Source organism: Beta vulgaris, chromosome 1 (genome assembly GCF_026745355.1).
Source record: "Beta vulgaris subsp. vulgaris cultivar EL10 chromosome 1, EL10.2, whole genome shotgun sequence".
Lineage (NCBI taxonomy): Eukaryota > Viridiplantae > Streptophyta > Magnoliopsida > Caryophyllales > Amaranthaceae > Beta > Beta vulgaris.
Genome location: NC_079202.1, coordinates 55,665,751 through 55,685,645, shown reverse-complemented (window position 1 = coordinate 55,685,645; position 19,895 = coordinate 55,665,751). Strand labels below are relative to the sequence as shown.

The following is a 19,895-nucleotide window of genomic DNA, read 5'->3' as shown; positions in this document are numbered from 1 at the left end:
GATATCGGAATAACTTGGGTCGGAATTACTTGCAACGACTAAATATCGAACCGGCGGCTCCGTGGCGTATTGATTTGGGTCGAGATTGTTATAAACTTATAACATGTGGATGTGGTATTGAGTATTGTGATATTGTGGTATAGATTATAGTCATTATACTTTATACTTATAGTGGTATATTATAGTAATCTGTAATTATACTGATATTGTGAATTGTGATTGAGTCATTATTGTGAATTTTTTAATAATACATTGAATCATTAATACTTTGATACTTATATTACTAATTTGAAATGTTACTAAAGTAAGACTTATAACTTATAAGTTATACTTATAATCTTATATTATTGGGCCATTCACCATTATTGGCTATTGGTAATTGGCCTATTGCCTAAGTTACTAAGTATCACTCATTAGTTATTTACTTATTTAGTTATTCTCATTCATGATTGCATATGTATTCAAGTAACAAGTAACAACTAACATCTAACAAGTAAGTGAGTAACAACTAACAACTAACAACTAACAACCATAAGGATTATTGATTATAGACTTATAGTGTTAGGGTTAATAGACTATTAAACTTAAACATTTTGTTAGTTAGTGACTTACTCACTCTCAAGTCTGAATCAGTACAGTTACTATTAGTTATTCACTTATTTAGTTATTCTTATTGATGATTGCATAAGTACTCAAGTAACAACTAACATCTAACAAGTAACAAGTAACAACTAACAATTAACAATGATCAACGTTAATCACTTATCACTTAATCGAATATGTCAATATATCATATGAAAATGATACATAATCAAACACTATGTTAGTAGAGGATGAACATGATCGAATTTCATGTAAATGTGACTATGTTTTTTTAAGTTAATCGTCTCTAAGTTAATCGTATAACTTAGTAGATTGGTTCAATATAACAATGTTTCATTTAAGTTAATTGTCTTTAAGTTAAATTCATTTCGAAACCCAAATCATCTAATTGAATTGAAATAAGTAGTTAATTATTGTTACTATGTCGTAGTAAACCTTATTGCTTATCAGTAAGATACTGATATGAAAAGCGAAAATTCGTATATGTAGTATACTATAAGCTACGGTCTAGTACTGATTAAGGCTTGTTATAACTTATACAAGTTCACTTAGCTGAATACAATCAAATTATAGCTGAGTAAAATAATTGTATAAGTAAGGTTATAAGAAATCTACCTTAATAGAAGAAATAACCATATATTAATATAAGTTTATAACCAATAACTTAAGTATTAATGTAAGACCTATACAAGTAGTAGCAGTAGTAATTGTTATTGTGTCACGTCTTACATGTTAGCATTAAATTAATCCCTAATCACCGCATGTAACATGTTCACATATTTCTAATTTATAAATTTAGAATAATAATTTCTTAAAAATCAATAATACTAATTTAATTTTTGAAAAGTTTATAATTTCTATTAAGTTATAATAACACTACTAATTTTAAAGTTACTAAACTACAACTTTGCCTTAAATTTCACGTCATTCATAATCATATTTACATGAATCAAACTTGTTGAAATTAAAAATAATAATTAAACTTCTAAAGTTTATAATTTTTATTATTAATAATAGTTTAGGAATTTAAGTAGATTAACTAATTGCTTATCAAATCAATACTAGAAGTATAGAATTATAAATTTAAAATTAGAAAATAGAATATTTAACCTTAACCATTGATTTTGAGAATGATAAAAATCCAAACCATTGATATTTTGAAATCCATGTGCTTGGTCACTCTTAATGCTTATTGGTCAAAAAGATAAATCAAGGATCATGAATTGAGACCATTGATTAGCCAATATCAAATCTAAGCCCTTCATTTCTTTACTCTCTAACCTTATAACTCTAAGGACTTTTTACTCTAAAATCTCAGCCCTTCACTCTAAAATCCAACGATTGAGATTAAGTGATTAACCCTAAAATCTAAGCCTACAGTCCATACTATATTAACCCCTTTTTTCATTTCCTCCCCCATTTCGCCACTTTCTAAACCCTAATCTCAATTTCTCTATTTGCAATTCAGATCTACACCAAAGCATGGATAGTGGTCTCGAGACCATCATGTGCACCGTGCACTTGTTCCAAAACGCGTGTTTTTTGATTTGAAACGCAAGTTTTGTTTCAAAATCACATTGAATAGAACTTGTCTTTTTAATTTCAAGATATTAATTTCAAAATTCAGAATTATCGCTTAATTTTTAACTAAAAAAATCTAATAAAGTTTTAAGTAATTACAACACTTTATTTCCCTCAAATCTCATTAAAACCCAAAAAACTTCATTTAATTTTTTTTTATTGAGATATTGAATTCTATGATGTTTCTCAAAAAATCAGTAAAACTCATTTTTGTTTAACTTTGAAATTTTTTTTTGGAACTTCAATTATGAAACTTAAGAAAGGAGGGATTTTCATAATAATTTTGATTTGAAAATATATTAGTGAAGATTTAAAATGGAAACAAGAAAAAAAAAAAAAAAAGAGGAATTAGTAGAGGGAGAAGAAGGAAAGAAAAAAAGAAGAGAGACATACCAGTTCATAAGTTTCACCTCTTGTTCTTAGTGGTGTTGTTTGTTATATAATGAATTATATGTAATGTACTTGATATAAGTGATTTGATATTTTGATGGTATAGAGTATGGACCCAAATACTACCACGTGTACACTATAGAGATGATAGTAATTAATTAGCTAGTATGTTTAAAAGATGATATTTTTGAAATGGTTATTATTAGGTTGAGATAAAATAGTAATAAATTAGACAAAATGAACTTTTTGAGGAATAATACTATATTCTCAGGGAAGCTTAAGATGGATTTTGATTGTTTCTCGAGTTTTTAATCTACATGTCCTATTATAATTATACTGATGTACTTTGTTTTATATCTTCATGTTCTTATTATCTTTTTTTATAATTTTTTTTCTTAAGTCTTATATGCACACGTTCTTTTATAATTAGTATGATGTTCTTTATTTTATTAAAAAAACTAATATGAACCCGGTGCACACTAATTAGTGTGCACCCGATCCATATCACGTGAGTTTATGATAGTGTATGTTAAAATGATATAGCGTATGTTAAAATGATATAGTGTATATTAAAATGATATAGTGTATATGTTAAAATGATATAGTGTATGTTAAAATGATGTAGTGTATATTAAAATGATATAGTGTATGTTACAGTGTATGTTAAAGTGATATATGTATGTTATAATGATATAATGTATGTCAAAATGATATAGTGTATGTTAAAGTGATATAGTGTATGTTACAATGATATAGTGTATGTTAAAGTGATATAGTGTATGTTAAAGTGATATAGAGTGTGTTATGGTCACGTGCCTGGGTCTGATCCACACTATTTTTAGTGTGAACCGGTTCACGCAAGTCGGATTGTTATTTTATATCTTCATGTTCTTTTATGCTTTTATTCATTGTTATGGTTCTTATTATAATTTTTTTTTTCTCAAGTCATATATGCATATGTTCTTTTTTAATCAAGATGATATTATGTATTTTAATACCTTTATGTTCTTTTCATATTTATTTTAATTTTTGTGTTAAACGCAACTTGGACAAAAAGAAACGAAGCAACTTAGGGTATGTTCTCTTCGGCATAAAACAATTGAACTAAACTAAAATTAAACCAAATTGAATTGAATTGAACTGAAATGAATAGTGATATGTGAGAGTAAAAGTATTGTCAAGAGTTGAACTGAATTGAAAATAAGCTGGGGGACAAACCCTTAGACAAAAACATATTTATTTTATAATTAGATGGTGTTCTTTGTTTTACACCTTTTATGCTATTTTCACGTTTATTTCCATTTTTGTGATTTTATGTATTTTTTTTCTCAAGTATTATATGTATATGTTGTTTATAATTCGTATAGTATTTTTCACAGTTGTTTTTATGTTATTGATTTTTATGATTTTTAATAAGTTATTGTTTCTCAAGCTATTATACACATTACACATGTTCTTTTGTAATTCATATGATGTTCTTTTTTTATACCTTCAAACCAAATAAAAAACTTATACATTCTCCATCTTTAAAAGAACACGGGTCATGGAAAAAAGAACATGTATTAGAACAAGATACAAATATAATTAAAAGAACATATTTTCTAGATAAGAAGAACATACGATGCAAATGAAAAAAATAGGTCTAATCATTTACCCAAAAAAAAACATATATAAAAACAAAAAAAAATATTAACATAGATATCATGTTCAAAGAATGTAAAAAGAAAACTATTCAATTGTGATTGACTTTCATTATTTGGTAACTGTTACCAAATCCTAACACGGCAGTAGATAAGGTAACTGTTACCAAATCTAAACCAATTTTACGTGAGTTTAGGGAGGGATTTTCTTTTTTTATTTGAAAAGTAAAAATTACTAAATTACAGAATTTGCATAGGAAATAAATTGTGTCGTTTAGTAATGAAATAATTGTCGTTTCAAAACAGGTGCACATAGAGCTACATGGTCTCTAGTGCACGTTCCTATTTGCGGATCTACACCATCTCTCACAAAAACCCTAACCATTATTCTTCTTCGAACCAAAACTACCAAAGATTCAAATGAGGAATCACATTATCTATTCACATTTCGATGAGCTTGGTGAAGTAGAAGACGACGAAAAATAACGGCAAGAAGAATCCAGAAGATGACACTCTGGTCCAGTTAGCGAAAGCGAAAGTTTCCGGTAGATCATGATATTTTCGACAACAAACTTTCTAGGTCTTTTAATTTATTTTCTCTCTCTTTCTCTCACTTATTCATCGTAATTCTTTAGATTTTTCTGTTTCAAATTTGCTGGTTGATTTATTGTATTGTTACCGTTTCTTTTGGTTTGCAGAAATTCGGCTTAAGTTTAGCGAGATCAAAGGTGTTTTCTTCGCACTGCAGCAGATCAGAGAGAAAGCTGAACAAGATGGCCTAAATAAGAAGAGGAAATGATTTCTAGGTCTGTTTTTTTCTCTAAATGTTGAGATTCTGAATTGAAATTATGTTCGAGTTTGACATACCTAATTGTGGTCTATAGGAGGAGTATGGAGCTATAAAAAGAATACCAAGATTTAGTGCTGACTTGAGTCGTTAGCCCTAAGATTTTGGTAACGAGGTGGCAAACAAGCGCTCATTACCACCATTCTCCATCATTTCGAGGGTTTGGAGATCCGATTGTATATCAAGTGAAAAAGCCCCATGTCTTGTTATGGAGTGGGAGTTGTTTTGCTTTGATTCTCTCTAAGATCCTTCCAATGCGGAAAAGAACATCAATGTTATTTATAACGAAGTAGCTAAACATATAAAGCAGTTTTAAGGTAAGAGACCCTCTTGGTGGTATAGGATACAAAGAGCATTCCACTGTTTTTTGGGGTATGGGTTCATGTATCTTCTACTTCATATTAAATTGACTTGTCATATTGTTAATTGTTGTTATACTAGCATTAACCAGCCTACAGTGTATAGAATATATAGGTTTGTGACTTCTGTGGGTCATCCTACTATTAATCACCCTTATACCATTCAACACCAAGGTCTTTTTTTTTTGTTTACTCATTCCGTCCTATTGATCAATTTATCTAACGCTGCTATTGTTTTTGAGCCCTTCGTTGGGGATTAAATAGTCTGATTCTATCGTTATTGGCAGATAGAAAAGTTATTGCTTTGATTTTTTTTTTTTTCCTATTCAATTGTTTGATTTTGACCTTTGCACTATTGCTTTTAATTTTCTAATTAGTATATAAAAACAAATGTTATATGTAAAATGTGGTTAAATGTATAATTTCATAATAATAACTTTTGTTAACTATTACTAAGTGATAAATTAAGATTCTAATTGTCAAAGTTGTGCATGGAGAAGTGTGAAAGTGATTGAACAATTTAATAAAAACAGAGAGATTATGATTTTCTTTTGGAAGAATTTAGATATTTTGATGTATATACATCTTAGGAATGTACTCACTTCGTTTTTTTTTTGTTTCTGTTTATTCATTGGCAAGTTTCAATATGTTCCTATTTTAAATTTCTTTTTTTTACATAAAGTAATTTAGTATCAAGCAGTCCCTTCTTCAATCCTTTACCTTGTAAAGTCATAAATCTGTTTGTTCTTGTTTGGCTCATTTTGACTACAGATGGAGAAAAGTGCCACCTTTTATATTAGGGCGTATTAGTTGCTGATTTTGTAATGTTGTTGGAAGCTTGGAATGATTAATGGCAGTTTTTGTTCAATTTTAATTTTATATATATTTTTTTTTGTCTAATACTTTAAGTCTGATTTTATTTATTTTATTTCTAATATTTATTAAATACTAAGTAAAACAAATGTTTGATCGTTAGAGAGAGACGTCTTCACTATTTCTTTATTAGACATTAAAACATTAAGTAACAAGGACCGAACACCCTTCAAACATTAAGTAAGTCTGATTTTATTTATTTCTAAAACAGCATGTTATAATTTACATTTAAACTCTAAAAATATTGTAATTTGCCTAATTTCTAAACAGAACCAAATATAAATGGGCTGAAAATGTACATAATGATTAATTCAATTCAACTATTTACATAAATTAAAAAAAAGTTGGAGGTTAAGAATTAAGATACCTTATGGCTTATGCCCTATGGTGTATGGAAGTCATGGCTTAAATGCATGTCTAACAACAGAAACTATGTGTTTCATCTCCGCCTAATCGAGAACTACTCCAAATATTAATGTACTTGTCAGAAAAAATGTGTTCCATCGATTTTTTTAAAAAATAAAAGAAAGATGAAACTTGAAATAAATGGTAATCTTATACGTCTTCGATCCTGCACCCCAAAAACAAATAAATGGTGTTGGGTCGGGTTTACTTGGGTCGGAATGGCATTGGGTCGGGTTTAGTTGGGTCGGGTGGTAACAAGGTTGGGTCGAAACTGGGTCGGTGATAGCTGGGTTGGGTCACAACTGGGTCGGTGATAGCTGGGTTGGGTCACAACTGGGTCGGTGATAACTGGGTTGGGTCACAACTGGGTTGGGTGGTAACTGGGTTGGGTGATAACTGGGTTGGGTGATAACGGGTGGGTTTAACTGGGTCATTGGCGGGTGAAGTTGGGTGCGGGTCATTTTGGGTCGGAAACAGGTTGGGTCTGGATCGTTATTCACGGGTGCAACTGGGTACGGGTACAACTGGGTCGGCCCAACTCAGGTTGGGTTACTAATTCCACGGGTTAAACTGGGCACGGGTGAACACTGGGTCGGAATGGGTCGGCTTTCCAACCGACCACTCTCGGCTCGGAACAGGTTGGGTCTGGGTCGCATGCGGGTTCACCCGTGGGTCGGCCCAGTTTTTGACACCTCTAGTCTAAGTATGTTTCTAACAGATAGAAGAAAGGCTACATGGCACCAGACCTTCCAAAGCCAAGCCAATCACTGGTATCCATCAAAACTTCTAACATGCTTCTATAATACTCCCTCCGTCCCATAATATAGTGCTCACTTCTCATTTTTCACAAGAATTAAGGAAAATGGAAGGAGTTTTAAGATTTCACAAAAATATATATATTTAAGTAAATGTTTATTGGGTATTTTTGTCTTGGAACTAGTTTTTTTCTTCTTTTTCCTTTAAAATAAAATGAAAGAGCAATAAATATTCCTTGGAATGGTGTAAAACAATAAATAGGGGCACATATTTTAAAAGAAAGTAGGAGTATTTTGGAAAGTTTTATGTAGAAATGAAGGATAATTTAGTCCAAACAAATTGATAAAAAAAGAAATAGGCACAACATTTTGGGACACCCAAAGAGGAATGCAAGCACTATATATATTATGGGACGGAGGGAGTACTTTTTATATAATTTTATTAGATGACATGATGATGTATAACTTCCTCGGTTTTTTAGTTGTACTCAAAGGAAATGGCAAACATATTTAAGGATAGTTGTGCGAGGGAATGATGAAGAATACTAGAAAAAGTCACGTGGGAAGAAGACCTTCTCAAAAGGCAAATGGTACAGCTAATTCAAAACATCCCAAAAAAATATATATGGTACAGTTAAAAAGAAACGGAGGTTAAAATTTTGAAATATTAATGTAAGAGCTCTCTGCTCTTTATTTTAATTTTTACATCGAAAAGGAAATACTGTATACTGAAGGCGGCTAGAAGCTAGTTCTAAAATCTACAATCATATCGGGAAGAATATTTCGAACAAAACCAGGCAACAGGTAGAAGAATAATATTTTGAAATTGCATATTGAATTGATAAACCAAAGGTCATACATATAACACCACTCAGCAACCCAGCATTGATTTGACCAGTGCACCCTTAAAAAGAACCTTTGTAAGAAATATTCAGCGTTAAGCCAAGGATCAAAACTCAAAAATCAACTCTAGCCTAGAGTTGATTCGAGGCCAGGAAGCGGCCAAAAAAGTCACCCCATTTCAGCCCAAATTCAAAAAAGCAGTATTAGTGCCTTTCATATATACTAACAGAAAGTGCTCAAAGACTCAGCTCAAACATAATACAAAGTCAATGGCTATACTTGGTGAATTAAGATCCTCTCCAATTCTTTCTCTTAAAATCCTATGTTCAGGTTATGACGACTAAGCTATTGGACTGATAAAAATTCCATTCCCCCCCCCCCCCTTTCCCTCTTCATGCATTCCCAACCATTGATCTATTTAGGAATGCAAAGGAAATGGTAAGGATCTCATTCCATACTTGAGTAGATATATGGACTAAGGAGCATACAACATGCGCACATGATTTAAGACAAGCTTACTGAAGGTCAAGACATAGGGGATAAGAATAGTAAAGGTAGTATTATGTTCATTCATATCTTCTTCAACTTCACAATATAAGAATATACCTGAGAGCCATACTGATCACAGATGACCAAGCGTGGAGCTGGAAACCTCTCTTTGATCAAAGCATCGACATCGTCTTTAGGAGCTTGCAACAACTCGGCAAATGCCTAACAATAAGAAGAAAGAAGAAGCCCAGTCAAAAAAAAAAAAAAAAAAAAAGGGGGAAAAGAAAACAAGCAAATAGTTGGCGATAATTGAGCACTCAAAAGTGAATCTGTGTACATCACACGTCCAACAAGCAGCATACTGACCTTGTGTTCAGGCATATCTTGGTATCCAGCCTTGCGCCACTGAGCAACAGTTGCACCGTGGAAAATGACAATCGTAAAGTATGAATCCAGTAACAATATCCTGTCCGCAGCAACAGATGCAACATCGAGAAGAGCGGGTTCAGGAGATGATTGGAAGGAATAAGAAATCAATGAAGGCTGAATCATAACTACTGAGTTGGCTACGTTCTCCCGGTTAAGAATCATTCTAAAATATGCAGTCTCGTCAGGGCTGTTGTTGAACACCTATTGCAAAATAGACCAAGTTAGCTGCTTTCATGATGTCACAATCGTAGAATACCGACAGAAGGAAAAATGAATACCTGTACAAACTGAGATCGTCGTAGATGAAACATAAATTGAGGAAATATTGAAAAACGTGGAGATAGGCTGAAAGAAGATGGGTTATCCTTTTGGTAATCACCGAATCTTGAACAAAGACGTATCAGTGATCTGTCAAGCCATCTTATTGGGTCAAACTCAGCCTGCAAGCCAACAATTGATGGATAGAGAAATTATCATAAAATATTAAAGAGAGGATAAGATGGTTATGACAAGCTGGGTAATTAACTAGAAAATTAAACTGAAAGATCGTCAGATAGAAGTATCATGGATGCAATATTCCAGCAAAAACACTTTCTAAGCTAAAGGTCCAGGGCTTAAGTATCATGTTAAAGAAGCAGGTAGTTGTGCCACAAGACTTGGGGCCTATGCTTTTGCTACCACTTTGTACTAAACCTGCCGACCTTTAGAAAGGTAAACATAAATATAAAATTACATAATAACGAGAGAGAAAGCTGGAAGATGATGACCAACAGTACAACAGAAAGCAGCTATATATCTACTTGTATTGGAAGGAAGTAACAAGAGAATCATCATGATAAGAGAAAGTTGCAGCAGAACTTATCAAGACAACATACAAGAAAATGATGTAGCAGCGGGATTATTGCGGGAATATAGGAAAAACAAGAGAGAAACATGCCATATCTATGCCATATCCATGTCGAATGGTTTCAAAATTAATGGGCTTAGCACCGAGACTCATAAGAAGCACTTGCCGGCATTATTCCTACTACCAACAAATTACAATCTTTCCATCAATACATAATCATCTACTATGAAAAACCGGAAATCCACATAAGTTATTTGGCATAGATGACCACAACTAACAGAATCCAAAGTGGCATAGATTACCACAACTAACAGAATACAAAGTGGTATCCCCCTTGGTACTCACCTCATTCTCCATCTTGAATGAGACTAAGCGTGCCATGGTGACAGCTGCTGCTTCTTGATCAAATCCTGCAATCAACTCCTATACAATATTGATGGTGAGAAAGCATAAAAACAAAGGAAGTTTTACAAGAGGTAACAAACTGACTACATTTTGAAGACATCTAACAAGCCACTGCCACATGACAAAAGTTAATGATAAACCCACAAACAGATAAAGGAAAAGACTTAGGAATCTGGATCAAAATTTGTTTGGACAGTCGCTCTCCTGGAAATCCAGGAGAATAAGTGAATAACAACTTTCTTACTTAAAATCATGGTATTCCAATAGCTTGATATTGTTGCATATCAGTTTCTCAACGAATATTGTCACTGAACATAGTTCTACGAGGCAATATGACAGCTATATGAGAAAAGGAACACCAAACCACCACTAACATATAAAGTAAAACCATATTTTGGATTCCTACTATAATCTTGAAGCAAAACTTTGACAGATGGTTCTTAAGTATGGAGATCATCTAGGTACAACTTTAATCTATTTAAAGCTAGAAGTACCACCAGTCACTTAGGCCTCTGTTCGAGGCTTTAAATCATGTCGATGTATGGATCAACATCGCATGCAAGCCGAAACAGGAAACTGAAGAAAGGTGAGGGAAAAGACTAATAATATAACTATAATATTTCATAATTTCCTACTTGAATAATATTCTTTAGGGAACCACAGTTCGTAAGTGATAAATCATAAAATTATTTTTTCAGATTTTTTTAAGCTTTCATTTAATGGATAAAAATAAATATTACTGCCTGTATTTTTTTCTTTTACTTATCTTAACTCAAAAAAAAAAAATTAAGATTCTTTTTAGCATGGACCGAACAAAAATTTCGGCTCCACATAGTGGAACCAAAATTTTGGTTCGGTTTCACAAACAGTGAAAAAAAAAAAGCTGTGAAAACTGTCGAAGAAGAAGAGAAAGGAGGAAGAAGAAGATCGGAATTTTCTGGTTTTAATATAGATCTGATTTTTTTTTCGGGGGGGGGGGGGGGGGGGGGGGTACATCAACACATGGCGTAATCAATGGTTCATATCAAAGCAAGGTAAACTCTTCTGGTTCAAGAAATCAATATCAACTGGATCTCTAAACAGCGTGGTATTATCCCGGTTTCTTCTTGTTTAACCGCGAAAGGTGCTGAAGATGTTATGAGTTTCTTTCATTTAATTCTCTGGGTTGGTTTTTTATATGGAATTTGTGTTTTTAATGCCAAAGTGAATTTGGGTACTGAAGAATTGGAACTGGCAGGAGAATATGAAGGAGAAGAAAGGAGGAAGAGGAAGAAGAAGGTGACTGCGCAGAGGGGGAGGGGGAGGGGGAGGCTGAGGGTGGTGGTGGTGGCAGTGGTGGCTTCGGAGTAGTGGTGGCAGTGGTGGTTATCGTAGGTTAGAAAAGAGGAAGAAGTAGAGGAGAAAGAAGAAAATTAATATAGTATAAGTACGGGCGGTGTGTGGTAATACGGGCGGCAAATACCGTGACATTAATAATAAGAGATAAATATGGAAAAACAGGCCAGGCAAGAAGATTAAATACTAATAACTCCTTTTCTATTTTGCTAGTGAACAAGGATCACAATAGTAGGAGTATAATAGCACATAACTCAAATTTCATCATTTTTTTCTGGTCATACACCCCACTCTCCCGATCCCAAGAAAAGAGAAACGGAACTGAAAAGATTTAACACTCTTCAATCAAGGAAGAAGATAGCTGAAGGTCACATTCCACCTTCAATGGCCATTAAAAGCTGCTAACAATTGCGCAGACTGGAGAAGGTTTGACACGATGGACCGTGAATGGCTAGTCTAAACTCTAAGGGGGTGTTTGGTTTAGATAGGGGAAAAGGTAAGGGTATAAGAAAGAGAAACAAGGAGAATGGAAAGGAAAACCCTTTGATTAAAAAGGTTGTTTGGGATAAAAAAACTCATCTTCAACTTCTCACCATTCCTCCACCATGTTCCCCTTCCCTCTCTCTCCAAGAACCACCTCCACCTCACGTTACCCCCTTCCCTCGCCTCTGCCACCTCACTGCTGTTAATAACCACCGTCCACCACCACCGCGAAATTACCACCACCCATCACCACCGCCAAGTAACCATCGCTCCTCTTCTTTCTTTTCTTTTCTACCACCATTGAAGGAGAAATTTGAGATTTAAAGGTCAAATTCGACCATAAAAACTTCAGATCTGAAGTTTTCATGGCCGAATTTGACCCTTAAAGCCATAATTATTGATAAGAAGAAGTATTCACCCATTCTTACTCTTGAATTTTTTTTTTTTCAAGTTTTTAGGCTTATGGGTTTTCAAGTGGTGTTGGTGGATTTTTGGGTGGTTGTGCTGTTTGGGAGGAAGTGGTGATGGGTTTATGGGTGCATGTGGTGGATTTTTTTCCAGTGGTTTGGTGTGGCGGTGACGGTGGTTGGTATGGGTGGTGGTACAATGTCTGGGGTGGTTGTTGTGGTGGTTGTGGTGGTGGTCAACCATTGGTCAAGGTGACCATGGAGTAGAGAAGGGAAAGGGTAAGTGAAACCTTAGTGGGGGATGGGTAATGGAAGTAGAGGACTTTGGGGTAATGAGGAGCGTAAAGGGAATGATTAAAATGTGTTAACAAACAACAAGTAAGGGAATCGACCTATTTGATTCTCTTACCCTTTCCTAAAAACCCCCAACCAAACGCCCCCTAAAGGTTTTGAATCATGGAAAGTTTCAAACTATTGCAATCATATTGCGTCCCAGCGTATAACAGGATGCAATATCCTTCCTATCTTTTGATATCCTATATTTTGGGCTCTAATCCTCTTTTATGCCAAAAATCATGCACGGAAATTTAAAAAAGGGGGTGCAAATGAGCACTTGCGAGTCAATCAATGCCTATCACAACTACTTGAGAAGAAAAGGCTCAGTTGCCCCTAATTTGGGATAAGACGAGAATTTACAATTGTTAAAAAATTTCAGCGTTTCCAAACGCATTTCAATGAGTTTGTGTTTCTTATATATGTTTCTGAAAGCTGATAAGTGGACTACGAAAAGTCAGAGTCCAATCCAGTCTAGTCCAAACTTATCGGACTAGACTGGACTGAAAAATAATTGGATTGGACTCGGACTCAAATTTTCGAGTCCAATCCAGTCCAATATATATTCTTCCTCCGTTTTTTTAGATGTTACACTTTCCTAAAACGGAATGGCTCAAAATAGATGTTACACTTTTTTTTCTTTCATAAATTAGTAAGTTTTGCACTGTAAAATGACCAACTTACCCTTTCTTATAACAATTAATCAAAATTAAACCTATTTAATTTAACCTAAATTAACAATTAACCAACATCCCTCTTCCACCCACCCTAGCAGTCCAACCCCTTCCCCACCACCGCACCGCACCCCACCCAACCTGTCGAAACACCACCACACCCGCCGAAACCCCCACCCCATCCGCCGGAAACCCCACTACACCCGTCGAAAACCCCACCCACCCACTGAAAACCCCACCCCACCACTGAAAACCCCACCCACCTGTCGAAAACCCCACCCGCCGAAAACCCAGTCGCACGACTAGAAGGGAAGGATAAGGGGACAGGGGTTGCGTGTTTGGAAGGAAAAGGAGAAGGAGAAGGGGAAGGGGAAGGGGAAGGGGAAAGGGAAAGGGAAGGGAGAGGGTGTCGGTGGTCGATTTGGTGGTGTCGGTGGTCGATTTGGTGGCGTCGGTGGTCGATTTGGTCTTGTGATAGTCGCAACGGTGGCGCGCTGGTGTGGCCCACCAGTGGTGGTGGCTCACTGGTGTTCCCCACCCTTACTTTCTCTTAATCCCTCATTAACCAAACTTTTCGAAAGTGTAACATCTAAAAAAAACAGAGGATGTATATATATATATATATAGGAGCAATATCACATGAGAATGCTCCTTATATGAGAATTGAGAATGAATCTCAACCACACGATTGGATTAGAGTTACAACACTAAGACAGTTATATCCCCCTAAAAAAATTCACTTGAATTTTTTTTCTTCTAATATTCTATTTTTTGGAGTTACATCACTTGTTAGAGTTATTTCTCTTATTCATAAGAGTTAAAGCGCGTAAAATTCATTCTCATTTCTCGTGTAAGTATGCATTCTCATATGAACTCACTTCTATATATATATATATATATATATATATAATATAATATATATATATATATATATATATATATTTGTATGATTTTTTTCTTGAAATTTAGACTTTTTACATTTGCTCTAAATTTTTTACCTAGCTTCAGACTTTTCACTTACCCTCCAAAACTCCAAAGTGAAAAGGCAAAAACTACTTTAACCCTTTTGGCGCCTTTTGTATTTTGCAAGTTGCATTTTATTAAAATTTAAGGATGCATGTAACTTTATGAAATGATGTAATGAATCCAATTTTTCAAGTTTCAATGATTCAATCATCAGACAACATTGTACACCTAAATCAGGAAAAAAATTGATATATAATAATCGAACCGGACTGGATTCGAACTCTAGAATTTTTTTTCGGACCAGACTGGACTCGGAAAAAGTTTTGGATCGGATTTGTACTCAATTTTTTAAGTCCAAAATACTTTGGACTGAATTTGGATTCGGCAAAGTCCAATTCAATCCAATCCACTTACACCCCTAATCGGAGCTATGCATATAGATAAAACCAGCCTAGTAATACGACAATCAACTAACATTTGGTTCCTGATCCCACAATAAACAGAGGCATTATACAAAGGACACAGAAGTGGAGAAAATACCTGTGTGCTTCCTGGACCAGCAATCCATCGCCTGGAGAGAGTTGTAATGCGAAGCCTCATACGACCACTTCTATGTTGATAGCTGAGAAAATTCTGACACAAGTCAGAATAGCTCCAACATCGAGCAGGCGCAATAAAAAAAAGGGAACAACCATGAAAATGTCACGTTTTGTTCATACTAAGTCAAAAACTGCAGGAAAAACTGATTGCTAGTGGCTTGACCGATGGCATCAGAACTCTCTTTCTTTGCAATGTCAAAAAATATGCATAACGTCGTAGCTTTATCAAGGCCACACAACTTCCATGCGCTTGTGTTGCCCTGGCCAATAACAGTTTCAGAACAAAGGAGACCTTTCTGCACCAAGGATAGAGCATAAACGTCAAATATCCGACAAACACAAATGTGAGCATAAACAAATTCTTGACACAAATTTACCTTTTCAAGTGATGCACAAGGACCAAGTATTCCCTGAATCTTCATATCCTTTGAGCAGCTGACCTCAAATATACCACTGCATGAGGTAATTTGGTTAGGCCAATTGCAAATATCGTCTACAGTAAAATCCTAGAGATGAAAGCTACAATACTAGTGCCAGATGTCTAAATCTTGTACATCTAAGTATGGGGCATTGATATTTTAAGTTAGGTATTGCATGAGTTGTGTCTATTTATTTTAATAATAGAACGGAGAATTCATGTTTCAAGTAAATATTCATTCACCAAATATTGATTTTATTTGGTATCATATCCATATGATAGGTCTTGGTCATATTATGTTGAAAGCATATTACTTATACTAGAAAAATGCAAATTTGAGGTTATAATCCATTAAGGCAAATTATTCAAAGATTTACACTACGTTAGCCGCAAGTCATTCCATTCATCCACTACAAACCGCTTCCGCATCGGCCAGTTGCGACCATATCCTTGGTTTCCTTCCATATCTGCTACCCTTTCCATACAAACTTCAACTGGAATTGATTATGGGACCAACTTCTTAAGGGTCTTTTTCCTGTCCCAAAGGATAAGGAGACTACCACCAAGACTAATACTCCCAATTAACAGATAGCAGATGTATGATTGACAGGTCCGGATGATTTTGAGAGTGTAGCATGGTGAACAAGAATATACACCAACAAATTCTCCAACCAAATTATTGACACTTAGCAGTTAATTAGTTGAAAAGTACAATGATCAACAATATTTCACCTATTAAGTTCTAAAACAGGAAAATCTATATTTAAGCTAAACCTTACTTTGATGCTGGTCCAAGATCGTATTCCCCAGCCTGGAAAACACGCTTAAGAGAATCCTTAAAAACTGAATGGCCAAAACTTTCAGCAAGAACAACAAGACCACCAGTCTTCTCAACAACAACTTTAAGTTCAGCAACTCCAACCTGGTATGTGAAAAATGATCATCAATATCAGGCCACAAATCTAACAAAATATGGAACCATCAAATACGTAACATTAAACTATTGAAGTTAATCATGAAAAAGAGGATCCCGCATCGAGTCATTGACAACTGCTAGATTCACAACTGAATATAAGTATATAACTGGCTTAACTGCTGTGATAATAAAGTCAAATTAGGAAGACATTGATACAAGTTGGCAATCATCAACTAGATTGGCACCCAATAAAAATGTCAAGAAGTCAATCAATGATCTTAGTTGAGAGGTAAACCAACACACAGGATAAAATAGATAGATCAAGAGTGGAAGAGAAACTTAAGAGAAAAAAAACAATTATCAGGATTCTTTAGTTCCTCTCAACTTTATTCAGCTAGCTGGTTTGATGAAGACTTATTGCCATCATTTACCACCATTTAAGCATCTGTCATATCCAACATCATCTTCTGCCGCTCTACCCCAACTCACCCTATTTAACTGTATATAAGTCGTGTTAATCAGACAATACTACAGCATATACCCCCAGAATCCTGGATGACACAGAATATGTGATGGTGTTAGGCACACGATTTCATACTTCCCAACTTATCAACAGGCCATATAATGTTACTCTATTTCATCTTCCTTAAAGCCAGTAATATAAGTAACTCCCTGATGGTTGAGTACTTCCTTTACTCTTATTTAATCACCAAATACGCGTACTGAAAGTACAATTTTACAGCAATGTGACCTATAAACATAGTTTTCCCTTCAAATGATATGGTTCTAGAACGTTATATTACACAATTATACGAGAAGAGAGAGACATTGTGGCACTAAAGAATTCACGCATGCAGTCTACTCTAAATATCAAAAAAGTTAGATATACCTGATCGAGAGCACATGCAAAAAGGTCAAGAACATGTCCTTGGTGGACAAGCTGCTTCGAAATTCCTTCAAAGAATTTAACAGCTTTATGATAATAAGGAGCAGAATCTTTATCCAGATCTTTGTGAGAACGGATTGGCTCAGATAGGTTTTTCGAAACAATCTGCAAATAAGAATCAGAACACGGCTGAACCCAGTTTTAAAATGTAAGACCTTGAATTGACAACAAGAAACACAGACACCCACAAGAAATGAGGAATGTCAGACGCATAATGGGTTGCATTTGCAGAAGATTTTATGATTTGAGCTCGCACAAGTGAACTCATCAAAAGTAGTTCGCAGTACAATAATCAGGAAACATACAGGAAGAATTTGTTGAGCCGTATCATTCTAACTATTTCATCTCCAAACATAAGGAATTACGGTTTTAAAAACATGACTGCAAATGTTTGAATCACATTATCTCGGGAAGATGATCGAGACTGTATGCACCATTGAACTCCTCAAAATAATGCAGTTCTGCAATTTCTAAGCCTAGTCCTATGGCCTATTGAGATCAAGTCGTAGAGCTAGAACCTTCTCTTAAATATTAGAAATAGCTAAATGCTGAGGCTTTCTTTACAGATCATTTTTTAGCTGCTATTTGGCAATTATTTCATTACGTCGCTATATGGACCATGCATGTCTCGTGAGCAAAACTATCAAAGTATAGAATATTATAATAATATAATATGGTAATAATCAACTTCGTAAGATTTCTTTAAAGAGACCTGACAATAAGCAACTGAGATACAAGCCAACTGAAAACTCAAGGTTGGAAGAGAGCCTTGAAAGCAGAAAACTTACAGCACCGGGCCCTTCTGTTGATGGACCACCGACAAAAGCCATAATCCTAGCTCCTGATCCAGGTATGCAAGCTCCTAATACATGGGCTGCAATACTGAGTGCTGTTCCTGTACACCGAGTTGCCCTTTGATCTGTAGGCACTCCCCAAGGATCCTTCTGAAGCTCCTCTAACAACTACACTCACCCAACCACATTTCCATCATCAAAGAATTCATAGCAACAAAGTAAGAAGCAGCAATCAGCAACCAATATCTCCTGCTAATAAACCATAACACAATATTCGACAACAACAAAAACAGCACAAGCCACAAAAGAATTCTAAGACCAATTAAGTTATACAAGTCAGCAGAATCATAAGCTAAATTACACTACAGACATTATTATGGATCAAACCACCAACTCCAAAGTAGAATCACAATCAACAACAATATCATCAATATCATAAAATCATAATGCTAACTAAAATTGATAAAGTAAACTACTCCTATTAAATCAAAAGAAACTCCAAACTTCCAAACCAACATGATCAAATGACATACCGAATTCAACGTAAATTCGCACTCAGAAGCCGGCAACAAGAACCGAGAAATACTCTCAGAAGACAAACCATCCCTAACACCAGCAACAACCCCAGAAACCGGTTTCGGCTTATTCGAAAAAAAATTAAGTTGCTCCATCACCTGATCTTTACTAACTTCCTTAGACCCTTTAAACACATAACACTTAGGAATCCCACTACCCCCACCTGAAAACCCTAATTCATGAACTTGCACAAAACTCCCAAATGTAATCAACCCAACAAGGGCATCATCAGGCACCAATTCCAACGCTAAAGACAACCCTGATTTCAAGTACCCAATTTCCTCCTCAATCAAACAATTATCAACGACAAATAAGTAAACTTGAGGAGTATGATTTTGGGCGTGCAATTCTGGGGGAGGTTCATATTCAATTGTTGTGTATTGCGGGAAAAGTTCAGCGGGAAGATTATCGTCGGAAATTGAAGCGTAATGTTGGGGGAAATGATTGCGATTGAAACAAAAGGGGCAGATCCATACTTTTCCGGCGAAATCGATGACGGAAAAAGGGTTTAAAATTGAACGACATGAACGACAACGAAGAGGAGAGTAAGGAAGAATTGGGAGATTAGGGAAAGATTTGATTGGAGTGTAGAGGAGAGAGACTGGGATTACGGAGTTGCTTGATTCTTGTTTTGTACCTGGGATTACATTCCATGGCATACGAACTCCGTCTTGTGTTTCTAGGTCGAGAAATTCCGCCATTGTTGATGGTTGAAGCTTGAAGGTGATCAAATGAGAAGATGATTAGATTGAATCTTAAGGATTAAGATTAGAGATTGGAGTGTATGAAGGAATGAAGTTGATAGTGGGAAGTTTTGGGGTGTTTGACGACAATGGTAGTGATCACGTCAAAAACTCAAAACTCAAAACAACGAAATATACAGAGTGCCAGACTGCCACTGATCAACTCATCATTTGATCAAACTTGCTCCCCACTCTTTTTTTTTTTTTTTTTTTTTGTTCTTTGGGGTTTTCTTTTGTCA

General features: G+C 35.0%; 1 protein-coding gene across 1 annotated transcript in view; it reads right to left on the bottom strand.

The window, feature by feature from the left end:
- LOC104905182 (protein transport protein SEC23 C) overlaps positions 1–19,895 on the bottom strand; it is a 21,409-nt gene extending 1,514 nt beyond the window's left edge. The window contains exons 1-11 of the mRNA XM_010693632.4: positions 18,871–19,895; positions 18,332–18,505; positions 17,487–17,648; positions 16,461–16,603; positions 15,641–15,716; positions 15,384–15,559; positions 15,205–15,286; positions 10,407–10,484; positions 9,493–9,654; positions 9,152–9,415; positions 8,903–9,007 (exon numbers count right to left, since the gene is read on the bottom strand). Of these exons, the coding sequence (XP_010691934.1) occupies positions 8,903–9,007; positions 9,152–9,415; positions 9,493–9,654; positions 10,407–10,484; positions 15,205–15,286; positions 15,384–15,559; positions 15,641–15,716; positions 16,461–16,603; positions 17,487–17,648; positions 18,332–18,505; positions 18,871–19,614 (2,166 nt within the window). The 5' untranslated portion in view covers positions 19,615–19,895. The remainder of the gene's footprint in view (positions 1–8,902; positions 9,008–9,151; positions 9,416–9,492; positions 9,655–10,406; positions 10,485–15,204; positions 15,287–15,383; positions 15,560–15,640; positions 15,717–16,460; positions 16,604–17,486; positions 17,649–18,331; positions 18,506–18,870) is intronic.